Here is a 27,446-nt window from a genome sequence, read left to right on the forward strand (position 1 = left end):
TTCTTACTCGCCCTGCTCGGTAGTATAAGTTCTGCTGTTCACCTTCTTCATTAGCTGGCATCTTGAGAACTAAATGTCATGGACCTGCGTTAACTTGTCAACTTCATTTGCTCCTTCTCATTTGTCCACATCTGTTCCCTTTGTTCTCAGTGCTTTTCACCGTGCCAGAGACAAATTTCCAGGTCCCACTTGGATTTTGCAGTCTAGGCACCAAGTCTCTGCAGGACCATTGTTATTAAGCTGAAAGAGACCTTAGGAACCATCTTGTCCAAATTCTTTTTTTCAAAAATGGAGAAACTGAGACCTGGAAGAAAGAAGGGCCCTGCTTGTGCTGATTTGTGGTGAACTGTGCTTAGATCTGAATATTGAGTTCAGGAGGGCCTCAACATGGTGAGAAAAAGTCATGAATTTACCTCATGAATTCAAAACTCACTATGCACCTGACTGCATTCTAGGACCTTTATATACATCATTTCATGCGATCTCAACAGTCCTACAAGGTAGGAGTTGTTATTCTTATTTTATAAATAAGAAAAGTGAAGCCCTGAGAGGTACCCAAAGTCACCTAGCTTGTCAGTGATGGAAATGAGATTTAAACTTTGGTCTGTCTGCCTCCAAGACACCATTCACTTCAGAAGAGGCTGGAAATCAGAAGCCCATGGATCAGATCTAGCCTACAATGATTTGCCTGGCTCTGAAGTGTTTAGTTTTTTGTTTTTTGCTTCTTTGTTTTAATTTTTCAATTAATTGCCAATATTGAAAATTCAAAGCTTTTAAATAAAAATCTAAAGATCCAGGTCTTCTTGACAATTTGGTAGATCCAGACATATTAGGTCCAAATCCCCACACGTCAGCAATTGACAAAGCTGACTAGTAGCCATCCCCTTTAGATAGCACTCTATTTCACCACAGTCTGAGTTCTCCGTTTCACCACAGTCTGCACCCTTTCCTGCTGCATCGTACAAGCCCTGTCATGCATTTACAGACCTGCCTGGCTCTTGTAGGCATTTGAGTTTCAACCCCTTCTCAACACTTTATCTTCTCGCGCTATCAATTCATAAGAATGGACTGCACACTTGGGTGGTTTTTCCCAGCACAAGCCAATGCTGTGCTGAGCATACCTGATCCCCATGGTCACAGGCAAAGGGTGGTTGATTAAACTCAGAGTTAAATTTGGTGGCAGAAAAAAGAGCAAAACTAAATGGATTGAACTCATTAACCCCACGTTCTTTCTAACCACTCAAACGTGCCTGGACATGCTGAAATCCTAATATCCATGCATAGAATTTCTGGACCTGATTATGCCTTAGCCATCAGGGTAATTGATTGCTGCATCTTTGTCCAAGACCCTCATGTAGAGTAGAATTCCCTGTATGAAAAAGGGAAAGGACGTTGGAGCGGCTTAGTTCTGTGAAGGGCAAGGGGAGAACAAGCCTGCTTTCTGCAAGTAGACTGCTGTTTTTTTAATTGAAGTTGATAATGCAATTTGTAAATTCTTTAGTTGTATTAGAAAATGACATAGGTATTTTAGCTGACACTCAAGAGAGGGGGAAAGTATACCAATAAAATACAGTTTAGGGCTTAGTAGTCACTCTTTCCAAAAGAGACTATGGTTTGAGGAGGGAGTTGACCAAACTCCTATATTTATGAATGTGATTCCTTAAGTACTTATAACTTAACATCTCCTGGTTTGATTGACACATCATTTTAAATCATGGTTAAGGGCACTTAAGCATAATAGAATATGTAAACTTGTAAAAATATTACATTTTCATCTGCAGTTTTATTTTAATTAAATATTTTTCAATTGCAGTTGACATATAATATATTACTTTCAGGTGTTCAACATAGCGATTAGACATTTATATAACTTACAGAGTGATCACCCCAATAAGTCTAGTACTCATCTGACACCATACATAGTTATTATAATATTATTGACTATATTCCCTATGCTGTACTTACATCCCTTTGACTGTTTTTATAACTGGCAATTTGAACATCTTAATTCCTTCCCATTTTTCACCCATCTACCACCAAACTCCCTTCCATCTGGCTACTATCAATTTATTCTCTGTATCACGAGTCTCTGTTTTGTTTGTTCATTTATTTTGTTTTTTAGATTCCATATATAAATGAAATCATATACTTGACTTTTTGACTTATTTTACCCTCTAGGCCCATCTATATTGTTGCAAATGGCAAGATTTCATTGTTTTTATTGCTGAGTAATATCCTGTTATATATAGGTACCACATCTTCTTTATCAATTCATCTATTGATGGACACTTAGGTTGCTTCCATATTGGCTATTGCAAATAATGCTGCAATAGACATAGGGGTGCATTTATCTTTTGAACTAGTGTTTTGGATTTCTTGGGGTAAATACCCAGTAGTGGAATTGCTGGGTCATGTAGTAGTTCTATTTTTAATTTTTTGAGGCACCTCCATACAGTTTTCCATAAAGGCTGCACCAATTTACAACCCCACCAACGATGCACAAAGGTTCCCTTTTCTCCACATCCTCACCAACACTTTCTGTTTGTTGACTTGCTGAGAATAACCATTCTGACAGGTGTGAAGAGATATCTCATTGTGGTTTTAGTTTGCATTTCCCTGATGATTTAGTGATGTTGAGCATCTTTTCATATGTCTATTGGCCATCTGTATGTCTTCTTTGAAGAAATGTCTATTCAAGTCCTTTGCACATTGTTAATCAGACTGTTTCTTTGATGTTAAATTATATGAGTTCCTTATATATTTTGAATATGAACCCCTTAATGAATGTATCATTGTCTGCAGGTTATTTTTGAAGTTGCTTTCAATGGTCCCAAAGGAGGGTATGTTGCCCTGGATGATATTTCTTTCTCTCCTGTTCACTGCCAAAATCAGACTGGTAAGTATTATTATTTTTCGTCTTCCTCACATTTGGAATTTTCCTTCTCAGTAGATGCCTGTGGTCAGGGTTTGCTTTAATTCTTTCTAATTTTCTTACATTTCCTGTTATCCTTAAAAAATTATTTAACTAAATAGTCATTTTTCTGGTCTATTACTCTTTTTTTTCTCCTCACAGAGTAAATCTAATTTTTCTGACGGCACAAGCCAGTTGTCATGTGCTAAGGAGCTTCCATCTTCCCTGCCTACTAGGAAATGAAAATTAAATAATATTAATTGATTTTCTCCCCACCTTTCTCTTTAAAGGATATCTTGGGTTCATAGACAAGTGGGTAGGTAGGTGGAAAAAACTCTCAATCTACTGAGTAGAATTATGAAAACACTTTCCGATTTTATGTATCCAAGACCTATAAATGTCCTCATATTTAAAGATGTTAGTATTTGGAATATAAATTTCTGTAATGGTTTTTGGTTAAATGTTATATACTCAATTTAAATTCTTTTTCTAAGTGAACCCTCAAGTTGTTTCATCATCATGGCTAATTTTGTAATTTTCATAAACTTAGTATTTGGAAACGAGAGGAAATTTTTACCTTCTGAGAAAATAGGTAAGCAAATTAATTTAAAGCGAATTAGAAAACAAATGTTTTAGAATAAGAAGGATGACACTGTATTCATGATAATCCAGATAAATGCAATTGATCTTACCTTTTAGTGACTTTATTTCCTTGAGAGGTGCCAGAAAAACACTGTGGTCTTCCCATCTTATTAATGAACGCTCATTTGTTTTATGGAGCATGGAAAGTGAATTTTTGAACTTGACCTTTATAGTCTGAGTTTCACTTAAGATAGAGTTAGTCTGTAATTTAATATGGTTTCAGATATATTCTACGAACAAGGGGACTGAGAAAGATAATAGTTTCTACTCAAGCTAAGCTGTTAACTCAAAACTAGAGTGAAATCTACTAATTTGCTAAAACCAAATATTATTTTTTACTAATTCTAATTTTTTTAAAAAGCTAGTGAAATAGGAAGAACCATATGTATTTACATATTTACATATCTTCATTAAAATTATTTAATCCAAACTATAATCAATGATTAGAAGAGTCTCTAAATGTTTCTGACACCACAAGCCAGTTGTCATACGTTAAGGAGCAGAACATGGAAACCAAAATTGTTTTACTTCTCTAAATCTGATTGATCCCTAATCTCGTCCCTAGTTAATATTTCAATGATGTTAAAAGTAATTCCATAATCTCTCTATCATTATTTGTAGAGACTTTTTCTTTGAACATTTTACATTGAACTTTTATATTTCCAAGTCATACATATGTAAAAAGAGGTGTTTCTTCAATATCCGCAGGGTAGAGGGTGGGTGAAGACGCAGCCAGGAGGTCATAGAATTTACTGAGCCACCTTAGAAGTAATGTTTGGAAACATTCTCCCTTTTAAAAAGACACAATATGTGTGCATTCTTTCCTACTGATGGGTAAAAGGAAAAGAAAGATTCCAGCAAAGTGAGGACTGTTTACTAAAAGGACTTGTGGCCCCTCTGTCTGTTAAGATCCAGCTCACATAAAGACTCTTCCTCCACAGAGGCCACCAGAGATTCGATTTTCATATACTTAGGTTAACTTGTCTTCAGAACTTCCCAAAACATACCAACTTTGTTTTAAAATGGTTTAAGTACGTGATCATAGTGTAATGCTCAAGAGCAAAGACTTTGGATTCACATCCCCCTATTCTTCCACTTACAAGCTGTGTGACCTTGGGCATGTTAATTAACCTCTATGAGACAAGGATAGAAGAATCTGTTCTATAGTATTGTTGGGAAGATTGATGAGTTAATGTCTGTGAAGGCCTTAGCAGGGTATGGCACACAGAAAATGCTTGGTCATAAGACTTAATATTATTTACTTAATTTTCAAAATACTCCCATCCATTTCTTGTTCAGGGGCTCAGCTCGAAACTAAAGAGCACCAGCAAAGAGTACTGCTTTGATGAATGTGTGAAATGGAGCCCGCTTTGTACCTTTCATTAAGTAGCTCTGAGTCAGATTCTGAGTCTTAGAAGCTGAGCTCTTTAGTTTTCATATTTTGTCTTACATTTCACAAATAGTTTATGCCCTTCTGTTCTATAACAGGTGCCAACATTCTTTTCTTTATCTTGGTTAGCTCCAGACTTGTTGTCTCTGCTTTTCCCAGCTGGACCTAGTGTCTTCTCTCATCTCTGTAATAGACCAAGACAGGAATTATTTCAACACATGAAGCGTTTCGTTCCTATTGTTCCTACCATCTGGTTGGGATTAGAGTTAATAAACTTTACCCGACCTGAGACCCATCACAGAGTCACAGGTGTTAAACACTAGTGTCATGTCACTCCCTGATTATTTCCCCAGGATGCTCCAGAGGATAGTGAGACTGCTCCACTACCCGCACCTTGAGTTCTAGCACTTGTCTTTCCAAGCCTATTCCACCCATAAAATCCCTCCCTTCCACCACCATGTTTGGCCTAGAGTCTAAATCATGGGAATAAATTCTCTTTTCAGGCTGTAAATTCTTAAATGCTTAATAGGTGTTTCTATCCACTTCTAGGAATCTTGCCTTAGTGCCCAACCCCAAACAGAGCTTCACTGCTCTACCCTGTGCAGGCCTAACCTCCTCTCTGAGTTTGGGTCCATCCTGTATCCATCCAGGCCAGAGACTGGGAGGGGCCTGACACTCATGGATGTGATCTCAAAGGATGTCTACCTGGGCCTAAATTCCGATCTTGACCATTCACCAATAACATACTGCCCAGACTTCTTGTTCAATTGGAAACCTGGCTCTAATTGTTGCCTTGGTTACAGCAAAGGTTGCCATAGCCTTCCTAAGCTCAAAGGCCCTCAAGCATCAACATAGCCTAGTCAGTGGCCCAGGCTCTGCTGCATCATGATTCTTGGTGTGGTGCCAGGTCCCACTCAGTCTCTTCCCCAAGCCAACTTTGAGTTGTTTCAGCTTGTTTTTAGGATGGCTCATGCTAAAATAAAACTGTGCAAGTTTAACAGCCTAAAGAGCATACAGTACCCCAAACTTCTCTGGCACCACAGGAGCTGATGAGCCTTCTTAGATCTCTAGGACTGATACTGAGTTCGTCTCCATGAACTCCATGGAGCAGAGGAAAAGACGAAAACTGCTCCCACTGGTTCTTCTCAAACTGCAATACCCTCCATCTGATTAGATTATCTTCAAAGCCTCTCATTTCTAAAAAGTTTAAATGTCAGAAAGAAAGTAATTAACTAAATCTTACATTATAATGCTTTTTGGTACCTTGCTCAAAGGAACTTTTTTTTTTTAGTAATTAGCTACTGCTTGAGGTTTCCAGCTGCCTGATTCCTTCTTATGCTTCAAATATGTCATTAACACTCCTCAGTAGCTCAATTGTGATTGCCACTTGACCCATGCTTCTGAAACAAGCCTGAAGCAAAGGCTTTCCAGCAACCTTAGATCTCTGAGGAGCTCATGTTGGGCCACAAACAGTCCCTTGGCCCCACCTTCAGGAATTAGAGATTATCTCATGGTAAAAGAAGTTTTGTGAGTAAAAAAGATTTAGAGTCTGAGACATGATTTTGAGATTTTCTTTTCATCAGATCTCCTCAAGACCCCAGACAAATCCATTTTTAGGACTAGCTATTTAACAAAACAATATAATCTCATCTTCAGAAAAGTCTTTTCTGTACAACTCAGTTCATCATGGAGAGATCTGATCCTTATTTACTTTCAGGTTTTAATACCACCTCTCACTGTCTCCTACACACCTAATAAATGGGTTATGGTTCTCCTGTGGCCACCCATGGGCATATCCCCTGGTATATATTTCTAATATATATATATACCACTGCTCTACCATTGAGCATGGATTTGTGGAGGGCCACACCATTTTCTGAGCTAGATGGCATCTGCAGATTTTGAATTGTCATCTGCTTTTTCATTACGAGGTGGAAGAGGGATGACTAAGACTGAACACTGTAATGGAGTTTCCCATGGCATCACAACTTCATGGGGGGATGTCAAAGGATGTTTGTTTGCAGGACGTCATATTCATTTTTGAAAGACTTTCTCTTTATGGCCTAAAAATACTCCCCGATGCTGACAGAGTCAGGCAGAGCAGTGTGTGGGCTCATCTGCCAGACTTAGAGCTGAGAATTCTCTTTATTTCCTTGTCTCCTGTCTGGCTTATCAGGGTGCTCTCCTCGTACACTTGCCAGGGCGTATCATCTGCAATACAGTCAGGTTCCAGTCACACAGGAACATTGTCTTCCTGTTCTTTGTAATGTACTGTTAATCACTTTTTCTTTTTCTTTTTTTTTTTAATTTAGTGTTTTTAGAACTCTATTTGTATCATCTCAAACTCAGAAAAAAAATCTCAAGAATACTATCAAGAACTCCCATATGCTCTTCATTCAGATTTACAACTTGTTAACATTCTTCCATATTCTTTTTATCAACCATTTAAAAGTAGGTTGCAGAATGATGCCCCTTTACCCCTAAATTCATCAGTGTGTGTTTTCTAAAACGAAACACATTCTTCAACATAATTATAAAGTTCAAGACATTTAACACTGAAAGAATATTATCAACTAAACTATAGTCCAATATTGTCAACTAAACTAATTTACCAATGGCCCCAATCATGTAGTTTATAGCTGTTTGTTTTCCTAGACAAAGGTTGAACCTTGGATCCCTTGCAGCATTTGGTTGTCATGCCTCTTTCATCCCCCTTAATCTCAGCCAGCTCCTAAGCCCACTGGAATGTTTTTTTGTTTTGTTTTGTTTTGTTTTGTTTTGTTTTGTTTTGCTTTGAAAATTGATAAATTGAGAATATACTGAGTCTTTGTCCCCAAACAACTCAGTTTCATCAGATCACTGCTCGCAGAATGCAAATGTTCCTCTAGAAATAACTTTTCAGTTATTCAAAACAGTGCCCTTTCTCTCTCTCTAAAAGGTTAGACCAGTGTTTGTCAGCATGCAGAACAGGATCCCAATTAGCTACATCGAATGTGTCCCAAACTTTAGTTCACATCTTCTCTGGGCTCAGAAGGCAACCTGAACAGTGAGGTTCACAGTCACTGTTGCTAGGACCAAGTCATTCTGAAAAGAACAGAAATATTACATATTTCATTCCTGGGATGAGGTGATATTTATAGACCAAGGTAAAATGATACTGGAACTTAGCAGAAGACAAAATAATAGCAGTATAGGTGACAGAATTGGTGTGTCTTTTTGAACAGCATGGTTTTTACTAAGTAATGCTTTTCTTCCAGCAGATCAGCTTCCACTGCTAGTGTCAATGATAAATAGCGGCTGTGCTTCAGAGATTGGTCGACAACAAAAAAATTATTTCTGGAAAATATTATATCTAAAATATCTATCTTAGAAGGACACTAAGAATTCCTTAAAATCCCCACCTTTTCTCTTTTTTTTAAAAAAAAAAATTGTATGAATGGATTTTGAATTGTGAAAAAATATGTGGATAAATGCTTTCAGTTTTTATAGCATGAAAGGAAATTTCTTTTGAAGTCTGGTACTTTATTTTTATACAGAATGTGAACAGAGCTTCTTCCTTCCATTCCCTTAGGGAGAAAAAAGAACAATTTTCTCGTCATGCTGAAACTTCCGTTTAATGCTAACCTGTCAGCATGCCATTAGGGTAAAAGTATTTTGTTGTGTTTTACTTCTTCGGTCTCTCCTGGTACAAATGTGTACCTATTTGTCAATCAGTCGATGTAGTCCTTTGAGATCTTTGAGTTTAGCTCTCTTAACTGTGGTTTTCCTTTGCTCAGAACTTCCTTTCAGTGCCTTAGAAGCAAGCTGCAATTTTGAGGAAGATCTCTGCAATTTTTATCAAGATAAAGACGGTCCAGGCTGGACCCGAGTGAAAGTAAAACCAAACATGTACCGGCCTGGCGACCACACTTCGGGCTTAGGTAAATCAGGAATCTGTCCATGTGGGACACTGGGGGAGGAAAGGGAGTTGGTATTCGTGCTTCATTATCTATCTTTACTCTACACCTACCAGATGCCAACTTAAAAAAAAAAAAAGGCAGCTGTAAAGAAGCAAAGACAATTGGTAATCTTGTGTTTGACTATTTTTTAAAACTGGAATTCAAGTTGCTGGGCTAGCGAAAGTATTTCTCAATTAATTAAATGGCCAAGCCTTTGGAAATTATCTTGCTCTTCACTTTACATAGAGAAGTACCTTTAAAAAAGCTATTAGAATCCAATTATATGAAATATCCAGAATTGGCAAATCCATAGAGATAGAAAGATTAGTGGTTGCCAGGGTCTGGGGAGGAGGAAATGGGGAGTTACTGTTTAATGGATATAGAATTTCCTTTTGGGATGATGAAATGTTTTGGAACTAGATAGTGGTGGTAGTTGTACAGCACAGTGAATGTACTAGATGCCACTGAATCGTACACTTGAAAATGGTTAAAATGGGAAATTTCATGCTACGTGTATTTTACTACAATAAAAAGAATATATTGTGAGGGAATAAAAACTAGTGGAAATGTTAGGCAGACACTTGATGGATATATCTATGAGGAACTCTTGGAAACCAGTTTGAGCTCCCCGTATAAGGATTACCTATTGCTTTAATGACCTCCCTTGTGAAACTCACTCCAGTAGAAACTGGCGGAAAGAGTTGGCTCTCAAGGAGTTAGTGTCTCCTTTATTTATTTGACAATTACTTATACCTTGGGCGCCAGGGCAGATTTACCAGAAAGCTGATTAAGCTTAGATTTCAAGGCCCCTCCTTTGCACAGGTCCTGGGAAAAGCCTTGAAAGGGGCCTTTGCAATATTATACCTGTAGTTTTGTATTCTTTTCTTAGAGGTTGCTTCACTTGTAGAAATACAGGCCCTATTTCTGACCTTGGCTAGATTAACTCCTGGGAGATACAATAATGAATAAGTCAGGTTTGAAACCTGTCCTCTCTAGCTCACAGTCATTTCAATGGACAAGATAAACAATAAAGAAATATATATAAAAATAAACTCATAATTACAGTTGTGATAAGTGCTATAAGAAAAATTAACGTTGAGTTCTGAGAGAGAATAGAGGAAAGAACCTAATGGTTGAGGATTCAGGGAATCCCCTTCTGAGGGAAGTAGGTATTATCTGGGAGAGTGGGAGCCGTCCAGGCAGAGGGAGCAGCATCCATGAAGGTTTCGAGTTTGGAAAGAGCTGGACACTTCAAGGAATTGAAAGGTTAGCATGGCTGCACCATGGGGAGGATAAGAGAGGAAAATAAAGTTAGAGAGGGAGATAGATCATGGGTGTAGCAGACCAAAGTAAGCATTTGAGATTTTATTTTAAAGGAAATGAGAAGCCATTGAAAGATTTAAAGTAGGGAAGAGAGGGATTAAATTTAGATTCCAAAAAGATTGTTCTGGCTATTTTATGGCCACGAGTATTAGTCTGCTCCAGCTGACAACAAAATACCACAGACTGGGTGACTTGAATGAAAGAAATAAATTTTCTTACAGTTCTGGAAACTGGAAAGTCCAAGATCAAGGTGCCACAGGGATTGGTTACTTGTGAGACCTTTCTTCCTGGCTTGTAGATGGAGCCTTTTCAGTATGCTCTCACGTGACATCTCCTCTGTGTGTGCATGTGGAGAGAGAGCTCTTTGGTGTCTCTTCCTCTTCTTATAAAGACACCAATCCTGTAGCATTAAGTCCCCACTCTTAACTTCATTTAACTTTAATTATCTCCTTAAAGGTCCTGTCTCCAAATATAGTCACAAGGGGGCTTAGGACTTCAACATATGCAGTTGTTGGTGGTGGAAGGGCGGGGGGCGGTTGTACACAATTTAGTTCATAATACCACTCAAGGGAAAAAAAAAACAAAGAACTTTTGCCAGATGAGTTAAGTAATTGGGTAAAACTAAATTATATAACAAAAACTGAGACACCCAGCAGGCCCTCCAATAACATTTTCATTCAATGAGGTTTCGTTATAATGCCGATGAGATGTCGTAGGACTTTAACTCTTATTTAGGTTAATTAGCTGATGTTAAAATCGGTTTCACTATATGTCGGTTCACTTGAAGCTGCAGAACTTATTGATGACATCAGGTGAGGACTTACTGTGTTATTTTTTTCTTTTCCTCCTAGGCTTTCTAAGGTACACAGATCTGTTTTAAGTTAACCGTGGGGTTGGTGGAGCAGGTGGGAGGGGAAGTTCTTGATTTTATTTTTCTTTATGTTATTTAGAAGAAATAAATGAAGAATACAGATCTTTAGCACCTGGTTGATGTGATTAAAAATATACTCTTCAGGAGCAAGTTTAGCATATGACCAAGAGAGTACAAAGCTCTGCCCAAGCACACAAATCCCTCCTCCCCCCAGGGCTGCCAGGCCCGTCTATAATCAGTCTCTCCATCTCCACTGGTCACTGCAGAGATAAGAAAGAAAACTCTGCTCTGGGCCTTGTGTTCACAGTGACTCAGTACTGGGTACTCAGTCTAAGTCAGCTGCTTGACCCACGGTCATGAAAAGTATAAATTTTAATTGATGAGCAGAATCTGGGCATATGCAGTTGGAAATCTATACATGTTTATGAAGTTTAGTTAGAACTGGAGATTTATTGGTAATGGAGTCACATAGGTATATTCTATCATTAAACCACAGATATTACAAAATGCTTTATCATTTAAAGTCTGTGAAAAAAATTGTCTTTTGACAAATTCTGCTACTTTACCCAAAGTTTCCCACTTGACAAGCTGGGCTAGATTATTTAAAGTTTTCAACGCTAATACATGGAATGCTTTGTCCCGTTCGCAGGGTATTATGTGCTGGCCAACACAAAGTTTACATCTCAGCCTGGCTACATTGGAAGGCTCTACGGTCCCTCCCTGCCAGGAAACTTACAGTATTGTCTACGTTTTTATTACGCCATCTACGGGTTTTTGAAAATGAGTGACACCCTAGCCGTTTATATATTTGAAGAGAACCATGTGGTCCAAGAGAAGGTCTGGTCTGTGCTAGAGTCACCCCGGGGCGTTTGGATGCAAGCAGAAATCTCCTTTAAGAAGCCCATGCCTACCAAGGTACAGTAGAACCAGTACAATTCTTTGTTCATTTGCAGTTGCTGGACTGGATTAGTGAATTTCTGTTTAACTATTTTCAATTGGTGCTGTGTTATTTTCTTTTGTTCAAGCTGACAGCCTCACCCCCACACTATCCCCAGCCATGCACAATTGTGTCCTTCAGTTCTTTTCAGTTTTCTGTGTCGCAGAATCACAGCCACCTAGGGACTTTGCTTATTGTTTATTTCTTAGGTTCTCTGAGAATAGTCCAAAGACAGAGAATATGCAAACAGTCCAAGCTCAACAGCTAAACTCTAGTTTGAAGCCACAATTCAATAATACACACACACACACACACACACACACACACACACACAAGCAGACTTGCACCAGATACACAAAACCAGGGATGCATCAAAAATTAATGGAATTTTTGTCGTGCTCCATACCCCATTTTGTTAATGTTTTAAAAGGGAGGGGAGGATATAATAAACATTTCACTCATTCATTTGGCTTTCATTTGTTCATTCATTCATCCATTCATTTATTTATTCCTTTATTCAACCAGCATAGATTAGGTATATGCTCAGGGCAAGGGATATAAAGACGAATGACACTCAAATCCTACTCCTGAGGAGATCACTAATGACAGAAAATTCAGGTACAGATATGCAAGAAACTAACAACATACAATTTCTCTGTCTCACAGGAGGGCTTCACAGGAAAATAGAGAAATGGTTCTACCAAATGGCCATATAAAAAAATAGTGACAAATAGAGGCCCTGCTGAGCTGATGTTTATAGGACAAAGGATCAGACCATGCTGGATTCTAACTCCTGCCCCCATCCACCCCACTCTACCCTCTCCCCCCACATCCTCTACTCACAAACACTTGGGTTGTTTAGAAAACTGCTGCTTCTTTAGAGCAAGTCCCTGCTCTTACCTGACTCCCATGGAATGGCAGTAAGGCCTCCAGCAAATATGGGCGCTACAGAGAATTTGCCCATTTCTTCTTTGGCTGACCTCTAACTTTCCCAGCAACTGCGCACTTCCTCCCCAAACCACTCAAAGAAAAATGGATGGAGACCCAGTTGGGGCAGGAAAGTTCTTATAGCCTTGGAAGAAACTAGTCGTGGATTTGGCCCCAGTGCCTATGAGGAGATGGTAGAGTTCAACACTACAAAACTCTGGACGTATGTCTGAAGGTGGCCTGTAGTTCTGGCAGGTTTCATCTAAAGAAAACCAGCTCCTCAGAGAGTGAGAGGCCATTTGATGTCCACCATAGAAGCACACATTAAGGCAGGAAACTAAAGTTCACTGACTTATGTAACATACACAGTTAGAAATAACATACAAACAGAAGGGATAAAATGAAAAGTCACACTCCCTACCTCTGAACTTTTTCTAATGGTTTTCTCCTTGATTTTCTGATGGTTTCCTCTATAATTCCAAATATTGTACTTCCATCTCCATTTCTTGATTCAGTAAACTTAACAGTATTTGCTGACTCCCTGCTATGAAAGATAAGGAATATAGTTTATTTATACCATTTATTCTCCTTTTTTCTCTCCTCACAATTTTTAGTTGTATTTTTATTTTTTACTTTTCCCTCAGTTCCCTTTGTAACTTTAATCTACTTAATGATTTATCTTTGGACCCATGAACTTTAGATGTTATCTCTTAATACCCCACTATGTAACAAGAATAAGTTTTCACTCCTACATTTCCCTCTACCTCTTTGGTCGCCTCCACTTCTCAAAGTCTCTCAGCTTTACAGCTGCTTTTGCATTGTCATGGTTTATAACATTTATGTTCCAGAAGTGAAGACTTCTGTCCTTGCCAATGGCTGGATTTCCCAGTGTGAACCCCCTTGGCATTTGGAGGAGGACAGTTCTGCCTTTATGGGGGACAATTATGGGGGACAATCCCCTCACATTATTGGAGTTTTAATGTCTACAATTACTACAAAAACCTAAATTATTTCCACACATTTCCAAATGGCCCAGAGGTGCCACAACATCCTTGGATGAGAAACATTGGTCTGAAGTTGATTCTGGAAATTGAAATTAAAAACCAACCCCACCTGCAATCCACTCTGCTCCCCTCCAATCTGTGCTCCCCAGGCAACGGAGTTCACAGGAGGAAGAGAAACGCTGTGCTTCCTGTTGCCCTTAGGGAAAGGGCTCTGCGTGCTCTGACATTGGTCCCCTCCCCAGCTTTGCCTCTTGCTCTCTCCAATCTAATCTCACTGCACAATCAGTTTCTGGAACACATTCCGTTCTCCCTTACCTTAGGTCATTGCACCCTGTTTCCTCTGCCTAGACTTTTCTTAATTCAATCACGGCTTAAATTTCTCTTCCACAGAGAATCCTTCTCTGGTCCCACTCCCCAGAATAGGTTAGGATTCCCTGGCATCCTAGGTCTCTTCTTCATCATCTCAGAGACAATATAAAACAGAAATCAGAAGCATAGACATAGGAGTTTCTGGTTTTAAATCTTAATTCTACCAATTACTGGCTTTGCAATCTTAGTTTTTTTAATTGAGGTGTAATGGACCTTAATACAACTAACACAATATTATATAATTGACATTATATATTATTATATATAATAATATGATAATTATAATGTATTACTAATACATTATATAGTATTTAATACAATGCAATCATAATACATAACATAATGAAAATATTAGTAGTACCTACCTCACAGGATTATGGTGAAGATCAGATGAGATGGCATCGGGTAAAGCTCTTAGCATATACTTGGCACATAGTTAGCATTAATTAGCTGTAGCTTAGGAGAGAGTGAGAGAGAAAGAAAAAGAGAGGGAGAGAAAAAGAGAGAGAGAGTGCACGCTCATAAAGTTTTAAGGCAACATCTCTTTAGTATGTGGATATTTCTACACCTTGATTTTTGCTGTGAAGTATTCTATATTAAAAAAAAGTCAGAGTTAGCTCTTTATTTTAATAATACTAAACTTTCTTAATGAGATGGCTGCCTCTACTCAATCATGAACAGCCTAAAATAAATTTTCAGTGTTTTAGAAACATTGGGAAAGGGCAAGAATCATGAAATGGTTTTCTTGATCTGTTTTTCCCCAGCACATTACTAAATGGAAAGCAGGTAATCAAATTACCTTGAGACTTTAGTACACTAGAGAGGATAATAAGGAGAGACAACGACTCACTCCAAAATGCTTTTCATTAGAAGCCAAATGTCAGGAGAGACTAGAGAGTCGTCAGAAATCCCATGATGGAGCACAAACACTAACGTTCATGTATTTAAGTCCTTAGTTTAACATTATGCTTGGTGGTTGTAGCGGGTGTATTAGGTCCTGCAATATCTCCTGGCCTGAAGCTAGTTTTCCCTTTAACAAAGATCTTTAAGTGATCTGTTAATTTGAAGCACTGAGAAAAACTCAATATTGTGTTCATTAAATATTTCTTTTGGAAAAAAATGTTAAATGGCCCATAAATGAGAGAATGACCAAGCATTCTGTTCCATCTGATCTGGCTTAATGATCAGCTCAGCAGTCACTAAAATCTTCATGGTGTACTCTTCTAAGCCTACATATTTACTCAGAGAATTAAAAAAAGCAAGTTTCAAAAGTCATTTATGGATTTGGAGAAAACTCCCATATGGCCAATCTGAAAAAATCTAAATACATTTTTTTTTTACTCAGCAAGCATCTTATGTCAGCACTTTTTAAGGTATGTCCCATAGAGCACAAAGTTTTTGAGTTGTTTCATTGAAAAAGGGTCCTGTGGTCAAATGAGTTGGGGAAAATTTTGTATATTATATATCTATTCTTCTGTATACACACATAAGGATTCACAATGCACAGTAACATATTAGAAACTCTGGTAACTTCTATATTAAAGAATCCTGTTTAAGATGGCAGTTCCCTCAAAGTACCTGACACAGAACCCTGTCTTATGTAGCCCCTTTTAGCATCATTCTACTATCATAGCATTTAATGCATTATATTGAAGTTGTCTACTTGTCTGCCTGTCTGCATTAACCAGACTGTAAGCTTCTTTCTAGAGAGCAGAGATCCAGAGATCTTATTTATTTTTGTGTTTCTAATGCGAACATAATTTCTGAAATAAAGTGGGGGCTCAATAAATAGTTAAAGAAGAGAACTGAACTATCAATGAATATGTGTTAATGGCAAGGAAGGATAACATCAATCCATTCAAGGAAGAAGGAAGATTAAATGTTTCTACCTTTGGGTTATATAAACCATAATCCCTTATGGCTCAGCACCTGAGCAGTTTGTTCTGCAAGAAAGTTCAGTGTGAACACTTAAAAGCAAGAATATCCTAAGGATACACATAGACAACATATATGCCAAGTCTGGTTTGGGGCTTTTTATGATGATACTTAAAACCCAAATTGTGATTCTTCTTTTGAAAAAACTTCCCATCCTTACATCGTGCCATTTTCCTATACCCAAAGACTGATGAATTTTTCTGATCCTTTCCCTGTCCCCCAACACAGCTTTTCCAGCCTCTATTCTGCACTCGTGGTCAGGGATGTGCTCACTTCTGCATCACACTCTCCCTACATCCATTTCCTTCTGGCTTCTTCCAGCCTGGTCTGCTTAACCCCTGAGAACCCTCAGCAGCTCATTTCATCTTCTTTTACCTGTGTTTCTCAGTACAGCTGGAGAAAATCAGACTGATCTCTTCTGTTTCCTTCATGCTGCTGGGAAAGCCTTTTTATTCATCTCTGATTGATTTCCCTTCTCATACCCCACCCAGATGTTCAGATCCATCCTCACTCACAAGTTTCCAACATAATTCTCCCTGCCTCATTCTTAGGATATGACCTCATGGGTTCATCTCTCAAAAGTATGAAGGCATTCAACACATGCTCCTTCAATTCTGTTCCTTTCTAAATCCTCCCTTACTTGCCTCTCTGTCTCCTGATGAATCTGACAAAGGAAGTAGGATTATCTTTGTTCTTAGTCAAAATCAACTCATCCATCTATACATTTGATCTCAACTTCCTTCCTCCTCTGCAAACTATTTCATAAATTATTCCCCCTTTTCTTCAGTCTTCTTTAGTCCTTTGCACACTGTCACCTTATGGTGGTCACACACGAATGAACAACAAACCTTCCTTTTACCTTTGTGCTCATTTAAGCTGCCACTCTATCCTATTCCTGTAGTCTTCAAACTTGAAAAATGAATCTTCATTGACTGTCTATGCTCCAGTGCAGTTTCTCATTCCTCAAATCCTCACCTTCTGACCTCTGCTTCCTTGCCCAATGCTCCTTCAAAGAGTTTATCCCATTGATCTTGCTGCAGGAATCAACATGCCTGAGAAGATCCTATCCTTCTCTCAAAGTCCATCTCAAGTGCCCCTTTCTCTGAATCTTTTGTAAGTCATTAACTTGTGTTTTACTTGTTAGAATGAGATTTGCATAAGAAAAGGTTCTATGTGTAGAATAGAAAGACATGGCTTGAAGTCTTGACTCCTGCATTAAATATGTAGATCAGAACATATGTCACCTCTCTATGAAATAAGAACCTGTTTTAAGATAACTGCTAAATCTCTTCTTCTTCCTATTATATTTTCAGGCACTCTAATATCAGGAACTGTCTTTTAATATTATGCAGCACTGTCCTGTGGATAGCTTTTTCTGTTTATTTCCTCTTAGAATAATCTCCTTTTAGCCAAAAAAAAAAAGAAAGAAAAGAAAAGAGAAAGAAAGAAAAATCAACAAAATATAAGTCTATGATGACTTGGATTTCTGCTTTTAAAAATCTTCCTTTTAACCTTGCCCTTTAATTATGAAAATGCAACTAGATGTAAAATATCTAGGATTCTGAAATTTCAAAGGCAGTACTTAGAGGTTCATCAAATAGAAGTGAAAGTCTAGTAAGTTTCTGGAGAGATTTATAAATAGGTGGCTGTTTAATAACAGATATCTGGCTATAAAGGGATTAAGGAACCAATGTATATACAAGATACATGAGAGGAGATAAACTTTTCACATTTCATGATGTCTGCGAAGACTGGGAAAGGGCTGCTGAAGGATACTAATGCCCCAGTATAATTAAAGCAGGGCAACTGAGTGCAAAGTAGAAATAGCAAGATCAGTAATTACTGACCAGGTAGTCAACGCACTACAGAATAGATTAGGGTAGTTTCATACACAGAGCATGGAAAATTACACTAAGTGGAATAAGTTTTAATGTGAAATCGAATGGAAAGGCTAAGTATGGAAAAGGAGCCTACTCTTGAGTTTTTCAAGTTACACTCAGTATCTACTGTCAGTCCAGGGTTTCTAAATTTCTTTAAACATGAGTAAGGCAGGATTGAGATACTTTGGTTTTCGTTCTTTTTCATTTCCCTTCAGGTATTTGTTGAGGAATTCTGCATGTCAGCTTATGTTAGTTTATGGGGAAATGGCTGGAAAGACTGATTAGCACAACTGGTAGTTGTTAACACACAGCCTGCACTCGTGTAGTGTTTATGTCAGTGCATTCTTTCATGACTTTCCAGAGGAATTAATTCATGGAATATTGCTGGATTACCACATTTGTCTTCGCAGCACTATAGACATACCCAACAAGACAGGATTGGCATTCTTTCCCTATAGTTTTATTAATAAGCTTAGTTAAGCAAACATTTATTCCAATGGTGGTTTATGAACCTGAAAACACTACCTCCTACCACACTTCCAAATTCCTCATCTTGTGACTATGTCACAGCCTTAAAATGGCTGCATTTTTAGGGATTCTTTTTCCAGGGTTTTCGGATGGAGCATCATTGTTTTTTTGATATTCACATTGAGATTCTCTAGGGATCCTCTGGTTTTCTGAGCTCATAAACCAGATAAGTATTTCTGAGTGCATAGACCAGGTAACTATAAGCTTAAGTCACTTACTTGAACATTGACAATTCACACATTAATATTCTCCACTTTCCCTCAGGGAAAAATACCTTATTTTCTTTTACATAAATATTCCTATCTTTTTCTTCTTCTCTTGTAGGATTTTCTCTGATTGTTTTCTGCTTTATTTTTTTCAACATCTACCTCTAGTAGAGGTCTCTCTACAGTCCACAAGCTATCTCCCTATGGCTTCTCCCATAAAACCACTGATGGGCATGAGCTTCTATTTTCTGTTCAGTGTCAGGTTACACATGTAACTAAAAAATGCTCAAGGATGCATTACTATTTGTGGCCTACCTATTTCATCTCAATCTTCAAACCAAGACTTTTGCTTCTCCCATAATTTCATTCTCCAAATAAGGATTGCCTACTAAACATATCTGAAAGGCAAATGTCAAGCCAGAAAAAAAGTTTGCAACACATATGACAAACTTAATACAATTAATATATAAATTTACTCTAATAAATCAATAAGCAAAAGGTAAACTAAACAATAGGAAAGTGGGTAATATTTACATATATTAGGCAAATCAGGAAAAAGTACTACTAGAAAATAAGGGTACAAGCATATTTAACCTCATTTATAATCAAAAAATTAAAAAATAACAAAATAGCACTTTTGCCTGTCAAACGAATAAAAGTATTTTAAGATATAATACTCTAGAGTGTGATTTTATATCATACTGTATACTGTATTCTGTTTATCAATTAATAAATCTTTCACTTTGGACCAAAAAAATGCATATATATAATATATGTATATGTACATATGTGAGTTATATGTGAATATTTAAATTTATATAATATATATTTTATAGATATAAACCACTACCCTGGAGAGGTGAGGATGCAAGGGAATAAGGATTCACATAATCTTTAGTATGAGGGAAACTGATATAATATTTCTGAATGACAATTCAATTACATGTACCAAAAAGAAAGCCCCCAAACATGCATGCTTTTTGGCATAACAATTGTACTTCTGGGGTTTATCATAAGAAAACAATCCTGGTTTTGCACAAAGATTTAGCTACCAATATTCATCACAGCAATATTTGCAATATTAAGCAATTGGAAACTGCCCAGTTATCTATCAGTAAGTGTTGGTTAAATAAGTTGTGACATAGCTAAAAAGAGTTTCATGTTAGGTAAGCTTTAGCCACAGCTCTTCATCAAGTCAAGGATCTACACTTTCCTTTGGGAATCAATGAAAATAAGGCCAATAAGTGTCTCTTTGTCTCAGACATGAGTAGAGAAAAGTCAATATTCCTGTTTGGGTATTAGTAGTTCACTGCTAACATATCTGCTGTCTTTTCCTGACCCAGGAGAAACTCATCCAGAGCAGGGGTGAACCCTTGAGAGTCAAGACTAGGACCTAGATTCTTCTTTTTCTGCTATTTATTGATACATTCTCCCATATCTTCTGGGATGACTGACATTTTTATATCTCCATCCAAATGAACCACAACAATAGCTCTATATTATGATGTCCATCCTTGGACTTGACAATTAAATTGGTTATTACAGTACATTACATTATGTTACATTACATTGGTCAGGAAAGTATTTGGCCAGGGATCTTCCCTAAGGGAGGTGGGCCAGAGATAAACCACCCTGTATGTACACCCAACATTGTTTTTCTCAGGTCAGCTGCCTCCTGTGGAGAGTGTATGAAAACTAGGAAGGAACGCATTCACATTTAATTTCCTTCAGTGATGATGAAAGGTTTATGGGATTTTATGCATAATAATGTTCTCATTATTAGGGTGTAGAATTAGACTCTTAAAACACTAAAAAAGATATTATCTTATCTTTGTTTAATGCTAATTTTTTTCAGAGGCTTTTCACATTTATTTTCCATTACGATCCTCGATATTAATTGTGTAGGCTTATGTATCTGTGTCTCACAATGAGAAGAGCACAAATTTGGCAGTCAGACAGACCTTTCTCCCAAAAAGAAAGGAAAGGCAGTGAAAATGGGTGCAATTGCAGATAAAATTGTAGGTATGAATGTGGGGACCTTTCCTATGGGCCTAAATTTTCAGTGTGGAGTGGGAGGTAAGATAATCAGCTAACAGAGAGAAGGACATCACTGAGGTGAGGGGACACTTGCTATGGGGAGGAGAGATTACTGACTGAGAGGAGAGGTTTCAGCATTTACTAGTCCTGAAATTCAGCCATGATCTATGTAAGATTCAGGTTCTGGTGTCAGGTGACCAAAACTCTTTATAAACAGACATAAGGCAAAAAGATAGAAAACTGGTTGTAAACACAGATCGAAGAAATGTATGGTCCACTGCTCTTCATTGGGGAGTTTCATGCCTTTCAGAATCATATTTTGAAATACCTAAAGCAAAGGAGAAAATGAGTAGTTTGGTATAATGAAATATGCTTCATCAGAGATTCAGAGTGTGATATTTCATGTCTAGACACACAGCTGGCTGTTGTGTGACCTTGAGCACAATGTCTCTGGGCCTTTTCCTCATTCCTCATTTTTTAAAAAAATGACTGATTCTGAGATTTCTTCTAGAATCTGCCCTCCTTTCATAGTGACCAAAAAATCTAAAACTAATGTATATTTCTAAAATCAATGAGTTGCAAGATCTGGATAGTAACTAAATACTAATCTAGATATTAATCAACAAAACAGCAATGAAAAACTGCCTGTGGATCTGCAATTCTATCACAGCATGCCCTCTACCCCAGAATGCAAGGCTCCTATGAGCAGAAAGACTCATGCTCAGAGAAGCTGGAAGTTGCTCAATCTTTGTTGTTTGTCAAAGCCAAAAGTTGAATTAAATCAGATGATACTTTAAAAAGAGAAAAAACAAAACAGATGGATCTTTTAAGGAAAAAAAAAGTATTAATCAGCTAAAGACTTATTTAAAAAGATTGTCATTCCATCTTTTGTTTGATCTGAAGACTAAATATAGTATCTGCAGGAGACATGGTGTTACAATTTAGCAACTATTTCCCAAAACATGGCTGTGACTCTAAAAATGCTAAATTCTCATACTCATTTTTCTAGATTAAGTTCCACTTGACCTGTCTTTAGGGATTTGTGAAAATCTTGACCCTTTAGCTCAGTGTCTTAATATTGGAAATTTTGTTTTGTTTTACTTTGTGTTTTTGCATTTTTAAAATTCTATTACAACTTTTGTTAAACAGTTAAATGAATGCAATTTCATTATATAGCATATCCTGCAATGGTGTCAATAGCATCTTAATGAAAGGCTCTGAAATTTCACTGACTGGATTATAGTAATTTTGTGAATAATTATTTCACCTACTCTGTAGTTGCCATATCCAAATTTATCTGTGTAAATGATTTCAAAGGATTTTAACCTCATCAGAAGAAAAGTTAAATTTAACCCAGAATCGACCCTCTGGTAAATTGTTGAGGTCCACCCCTTATAACAGGAGCCTACCTGGGTGAGTTTTGTGAACATGGGTAATTTATGGTATTGTTGGCATAGGATTGAAGTGTTCCTGTGTGAAGACAGAAGGTAATTTCTGGAAACTATCATTCACATACTAATTATAGGCCTAACTGGAGCTTTTCAGTTGTAAAGTAGCTGGTGTGAACAACAAAACTGTGTCTGTCAGCAGGCTATGGAAACTACTTAAAAGAGAGTTTGAAAAAAAAAAAAAAAGACAGTGAAAAACCAATTAATATAGCCAGTGTTTAGTTCTTTAATGCAGACAGTCTTTTTTAACTGCACAACAAAATTTTGTGGTTGTGTATTCCACAACTCCCTGCAAAAGCTTGATTTCCTTCTTCCCTCAGCAAAATCCTATTCGATGTGTTGAGAAGTCCTTAAACTATGAGACTTCATAAAATTAAAATCAGTAACTCTAATTAAAAAAAAAAAATCCAACTGAACTGGTTTGGAAAAATAAGTTCCTGGCATATATGTTTCTCTGCTTTTTCTTTCCTAGATGCTTTAACTGGGAACTTTCGTGGACTTTTACAGGTCTTGGGGCAATCTAGCCCCTCTGACTAATACAGCCGTGTAGTTGGGTTTCTATGCAGACTCTCTCTCAACTCCAATGCTTCTCTTGTTAGAAGAGAATTAAAATTGTATGCTCTGAGCAAAGTTTGCTCAGTTACCTTTTAGGATCTGCTGCTACCCGTCATTATGTTGTTTTGAGGGAGTAGATAATTTTTTTTTGAGAGGGAGAAAGATGAAAACAAACAAGAGATTCTATTGCCTTTCAACAATGTTGAGTTTTCTGAAGCAGGAAATTGGAGCAGTAAATGCCCTGATAATCTCAGGGATGATTATTCAGTTCGAGTGGTAGTGCATCTCCCTTGCATGTTTTGCTTCTTTGCCTTTCATTTCCAGGGCTTTAGGATATTTTATTGTTTATTAGAACCACCACCCAGTCATGTGCAGAGGAAGAGAAAACTAATTCAGTCCAGTCCTTTAAAACAGGAACAACCGTCCTGTTCTGACTGGGGAGAATAAATAGGTTGAAATTGACAGTGAATCCAGAAATGAGGTAACAGATCTGAGAGTGCCCACCACAGGGGTGGCACAGAATAGGAATTTAGTAAGTGGAGTTTCATAACCTGCACAGCTGTTTTCTACCACCCTTGACCACTGGTTCTCGGCTAGAGGAAATTTTGCTCCTCCCCCGCCCCCCGCCTCCAGATTTTGCAATATCTGGAGGAAAGACATTATTGATTGTCATGACTTGTGTATGATATTGGTATCTAGTGGGCAGAGACCACAGTGCTTAAACTTCCTACAGTGCATAAGGGTGTCTCCCACAACAAAGAATTATCTGGCCCAAAATATCAATAGTGCTGAGGTTGGAAGACCCTGCTATAGACAAATGAGCATGTATGATGTCTACTTTTAGAATGATAAAAAGTAAGTTAAGCAATAATGTTGATGCTTACTTGACTATACTTAAAATTATTTGTTTGCAGGTATGTGTATATAGCTCTCCATTCCCTGCCTATTTGTATTTCCAAAGTTAGTCTAGGTAAGTTTCTTCAACAATGAATATTCTCTATCAAAATAAAAGTGGTAAACTATCACCAGTACCTAAAAACTGGAACCTTTAGTACACTGAAACAAATCGATTTACACAAATTTAATTTGCCACTAACTTTTAAGAGATTTGCATAAAATCAGGAATACCCATGTACGGTTTATCATTTTACTTTGTCCCTCTTCCTCTCCCCTCTCAAATAGATATTAATATACATTCAAGTTGCCTAAGATTTTCCCCCCCAGTCTTTAGAGATACCCCACTTTTTTGAAATATGACCTAAAATGAAGTAAACATTAAAAAAAAAAAAAAGATCTATAAATAAACAAGAGGATAACCCTCAAGAATTTAGACTGGCCAATTCCATCCTTGTCACATTCTTTACTGGACCCAGGGACAGAGTTCTTAAGAAAAGACCAAGATGTTTGCCTTTCCTTTTGTCCTGTGTCAACCAGGCATCATCATCGGCTTGTTCTGTCACCAGCTACCCTAAAGTAACCTCTCCACCTCAAGTAGCCCTCACAATGTAAGATGGTGTAACAAGCACAGGAGCCGACATTATCAGCATTATGAATAGCAGGGTAGAAAATCCCATGTGTTAGATTAAACAAACTGATCTTTTTGTGATTCTTTTGTGTGCTGGACTTCTGATAGACACCTGCCAAATAGATTCGAGGTTTGAGGCCAACAGTTTGAATCTAGTCTGTAGCTGACTGACTGTGTGGATCTTTTATCAGACAGACATCATGTGGTCTGACTAGTACTCTACATGTAGAAAGAGTTCTAAGATAGGAACAACGTAGTGGCTAACAGTTTCTGGAACATCTTTAACATTTCACATAACCCACTGTGGCAGTTCACAGATTGTTTGGAATGTCCAAAAGGAGCCAGGAAGTTCTATCCAATGAAACTTTCTGCATCGAGAAAATGGTATTGTATCAGCTGTGTCCATTCCAGTTGGCCACTAGCTCTATGTGGCTACTGAGCACTTGAAATGAGACTAGTGTGACTGAAGAAATGAATATTTAATTTTAAGTTCAATAGCCACATGTCCTAGTGGCTATCATAATAAACAATGCCAATCTAGAAAACACAAACTCATTATCTTACATATTAATTATAGATATCCTGATTCCTTTCTTTTTTAAAAAAATTATAAATATAACAAAATTATAGACTGTATAGAAAACAAAAGGAAATTCTCTTTAATACCCCTAATTTCATGAGCCTAACATAATTGTTATAAATTTGGCAAATTTTCAAGGTGTTTTAAAATGTACTTTTAGATGAAATAGATATAATTTATCTTATTTTATTTATTACAACCAGCTTTTTTTTCACTTAACATTATGAGAGGAATATCTTTCTGCACTACTAAATAATATTTACAAGCTATCAGAGCTAATGACTGCCTATTTCTTACATTGTGGTAACACAGTTTATTTATTTCCTCTATTTTTGGAGTTGTTTCATTTGTTTAGTTTTATGGTCATTACAAAATAATGCTGTAAAAAATATATGAAATGTTAATGTTTCTTCTCTTTAGAATACATTTACACTCCAAATGTCTGAGTCTTATTCAGATAATGATTTACATGGTGAATCATTTCACTACCACATATATAACAATAAAAATTGCTAATAAAATATAACTGCGTTCAGGGCTGATGGCACAGACCTTTGCTTTACAAATGAGAAATACGTTCCCAGTCATAAATTCTTCAAGTAAAATATTTTACATGGTCAGATAATTTCTAGAATCTACAATCTCTAAAGATGAAAAAATTAACAGAGATTAAAAGAAACAACACATTTTGTTCCTTGTAAATTTATATAGTTATACATAAACTATTACATAAACTATCCTTTTTATAATTTCAAGCAATATGAATATAATCCAATATAAATATTATACATCTTACAATTAATAATTATGCTGAAGATCTTGGCTTAAGACATTTTATATTTGCATACTGGTAAACTGTCACATGATTCTAAAATTCCTTTTTAAATAAATTTTATATTCTGATGGCTCTGATCATCAAAGAACAAAGGGATCCTCGTAATTACACAAATTGAAGATATAACATGATGAGTATTAGAACTCAAAAAATGAAATGTTTTCATTATTTATAATTTGGGTTTTAGTTTTTGTTACATCTTCCTTTGTCTTTATTTAATATTTGTATTTGAGAGATTGAACATAGACGGAATGACCTTGTACTAATTAAACAGGTCATACACATGAAGCAGCTTTGTAAACCACAAAGTACAGTGAAAATCTAATATGTTTTAAAAGTGCTCTTTGCTCATTTTATATATGAAAAGTAGACTTTAAAATTGCCTAATGGATAGAAGTCGAAGACTTTTCTCTCTCTCTTACACATGAATTTAGTAATTTACGGTATGGGTTTGTTTTTCCTTCACATACAACAGTAAAAAAAAAAAAGGTCTGATAAAATAACTGCGTTTGGGACTTTTATTAGTGATACCATCTCAAGGACATAGTTTTTTTTTTTTTTTTTGAAATGGGACATAAGTCCCCAGAAGGTAAATCACTGGGACTTTGTTCATAATATGAATGAAGCACAGTGCCAGAAAGTCATTTCCAAAAAATCAATAGTGTTTGTACTGGAAATGTTTGTAAAAATGCTTGGAATACCATTAACTCTTTGCACCATGCACTTTGGGGGTTATCTGGAGAAAATATTTAAAACCTGATGGGTTTTCCTTTGCTACCCAGGTAACCCCTTTCTTTCTTTCTTCTCTGGATTCTTTAAAGAACACAAATTAATTCACCATTGATATACACAATATATCATTATAGCTTAACTCTGCTTTAAAAAATAAAAGATGTAATTCCAAGGTCGTATATAAATGGTTACTCATTACTGATACCACTGTAATCTGTTGTTCACATGGACAATGAAGAGGTGTCCATCATTTGTTTATATACACCTATTGTGCTAAGTAAATCCCAGGTTGTAAGAGCTTCCCATTTTCAGTTAACAGAACTCATAGTTTTATTTTTCTGAATTGCAGGTGGTTTTCATGAGCCTGTGCAAAAGTTTTTGGGACTGTGGTCTTGTAGCCCTGGATGACATTACAGTGGAATTGGGAAGCTGCTGGTCTCCAGGTAAGATGGCCATTATTTCATCTCTCTTTGGTTCCCTGGCCTATACATGACATTTACCATTTCTATAGAACATACTATACACATTTGATCTGTGCCAGTCTACCCTTTGGTTTTCTTGCCAGAAGTGCCTTTCAACAAAGCTGTGTAGTAGGCCTTGGAATTTAGAAATAACTCAAATTCAGTGTGTGATTTTGTACATATAACTTGACCCCTATATCCTCATCTGTAAGAGAGGTAGTAATACCTACCTAAATATTGGGGATAATACATAAAAATTTCCTAGCATAGGAACTAGCACAAAATAGTGCTTTTAAAATAAATACATCTTATCATAATTACTATTGCTATTTTTATTGTTATCTTACATGAATGCAGATTTTAAAGCAATATTGATGAAAATGTTATTACACAGATACTTTACTAAACATAT

At 36.9% G+C, this 27,446-nt stretch overlaps 1 protein-coding gene across 1 annotated transcript in view; it reads left to right on the top strand.

Annotated features, from left to right (window-relative positions):
• The window catches only part of MAMDC2 (MAM domain containing 2), a 125,099-nt gene that overhangs the window by 73,984 nt on the left and 23,669 nt on the right, over positions 1 to 27,446 (top strand). The window contains exons 7-10 of the mRNA XM_039838399.1: positions 2,803 to 2,896; positions 8,720 to 8,863; positions 11,725 to 11,990; positions 26,923 to 27,016. Of these exons, the coding sequence (XP_039694333.1) occupies positions 2,803 to 2,896; positions 8,720 to 8,863; positions 11,725 to 11,990; positions 26,923 to 27,016 (598 nt within the window). The remainder of the gene's footprint in view (positions 1 to 2,802; positions 2,897 to 8,719; positions 8,864 to 11,724; positions 11,991 to 26,922; positions 27,017 to 27,446) is intronic.

The sequence above is a fragment of the Pteropus medius genome, unplaced genomic scaffold, assembly GCF_902729225.1.
Source record: "Pteropus medius unplaced genomic scaffold, Ma_sr-lr_union100, whole genome shotgun sequence".
In the NCBI taxonomy this organism is placed as follows: domain Eukaryota; kingdom Metazoa; phylum Chordata; class Mammalia; order Chiroptera; family Pteropodidae; genus Pteropus; species Pteropus medius.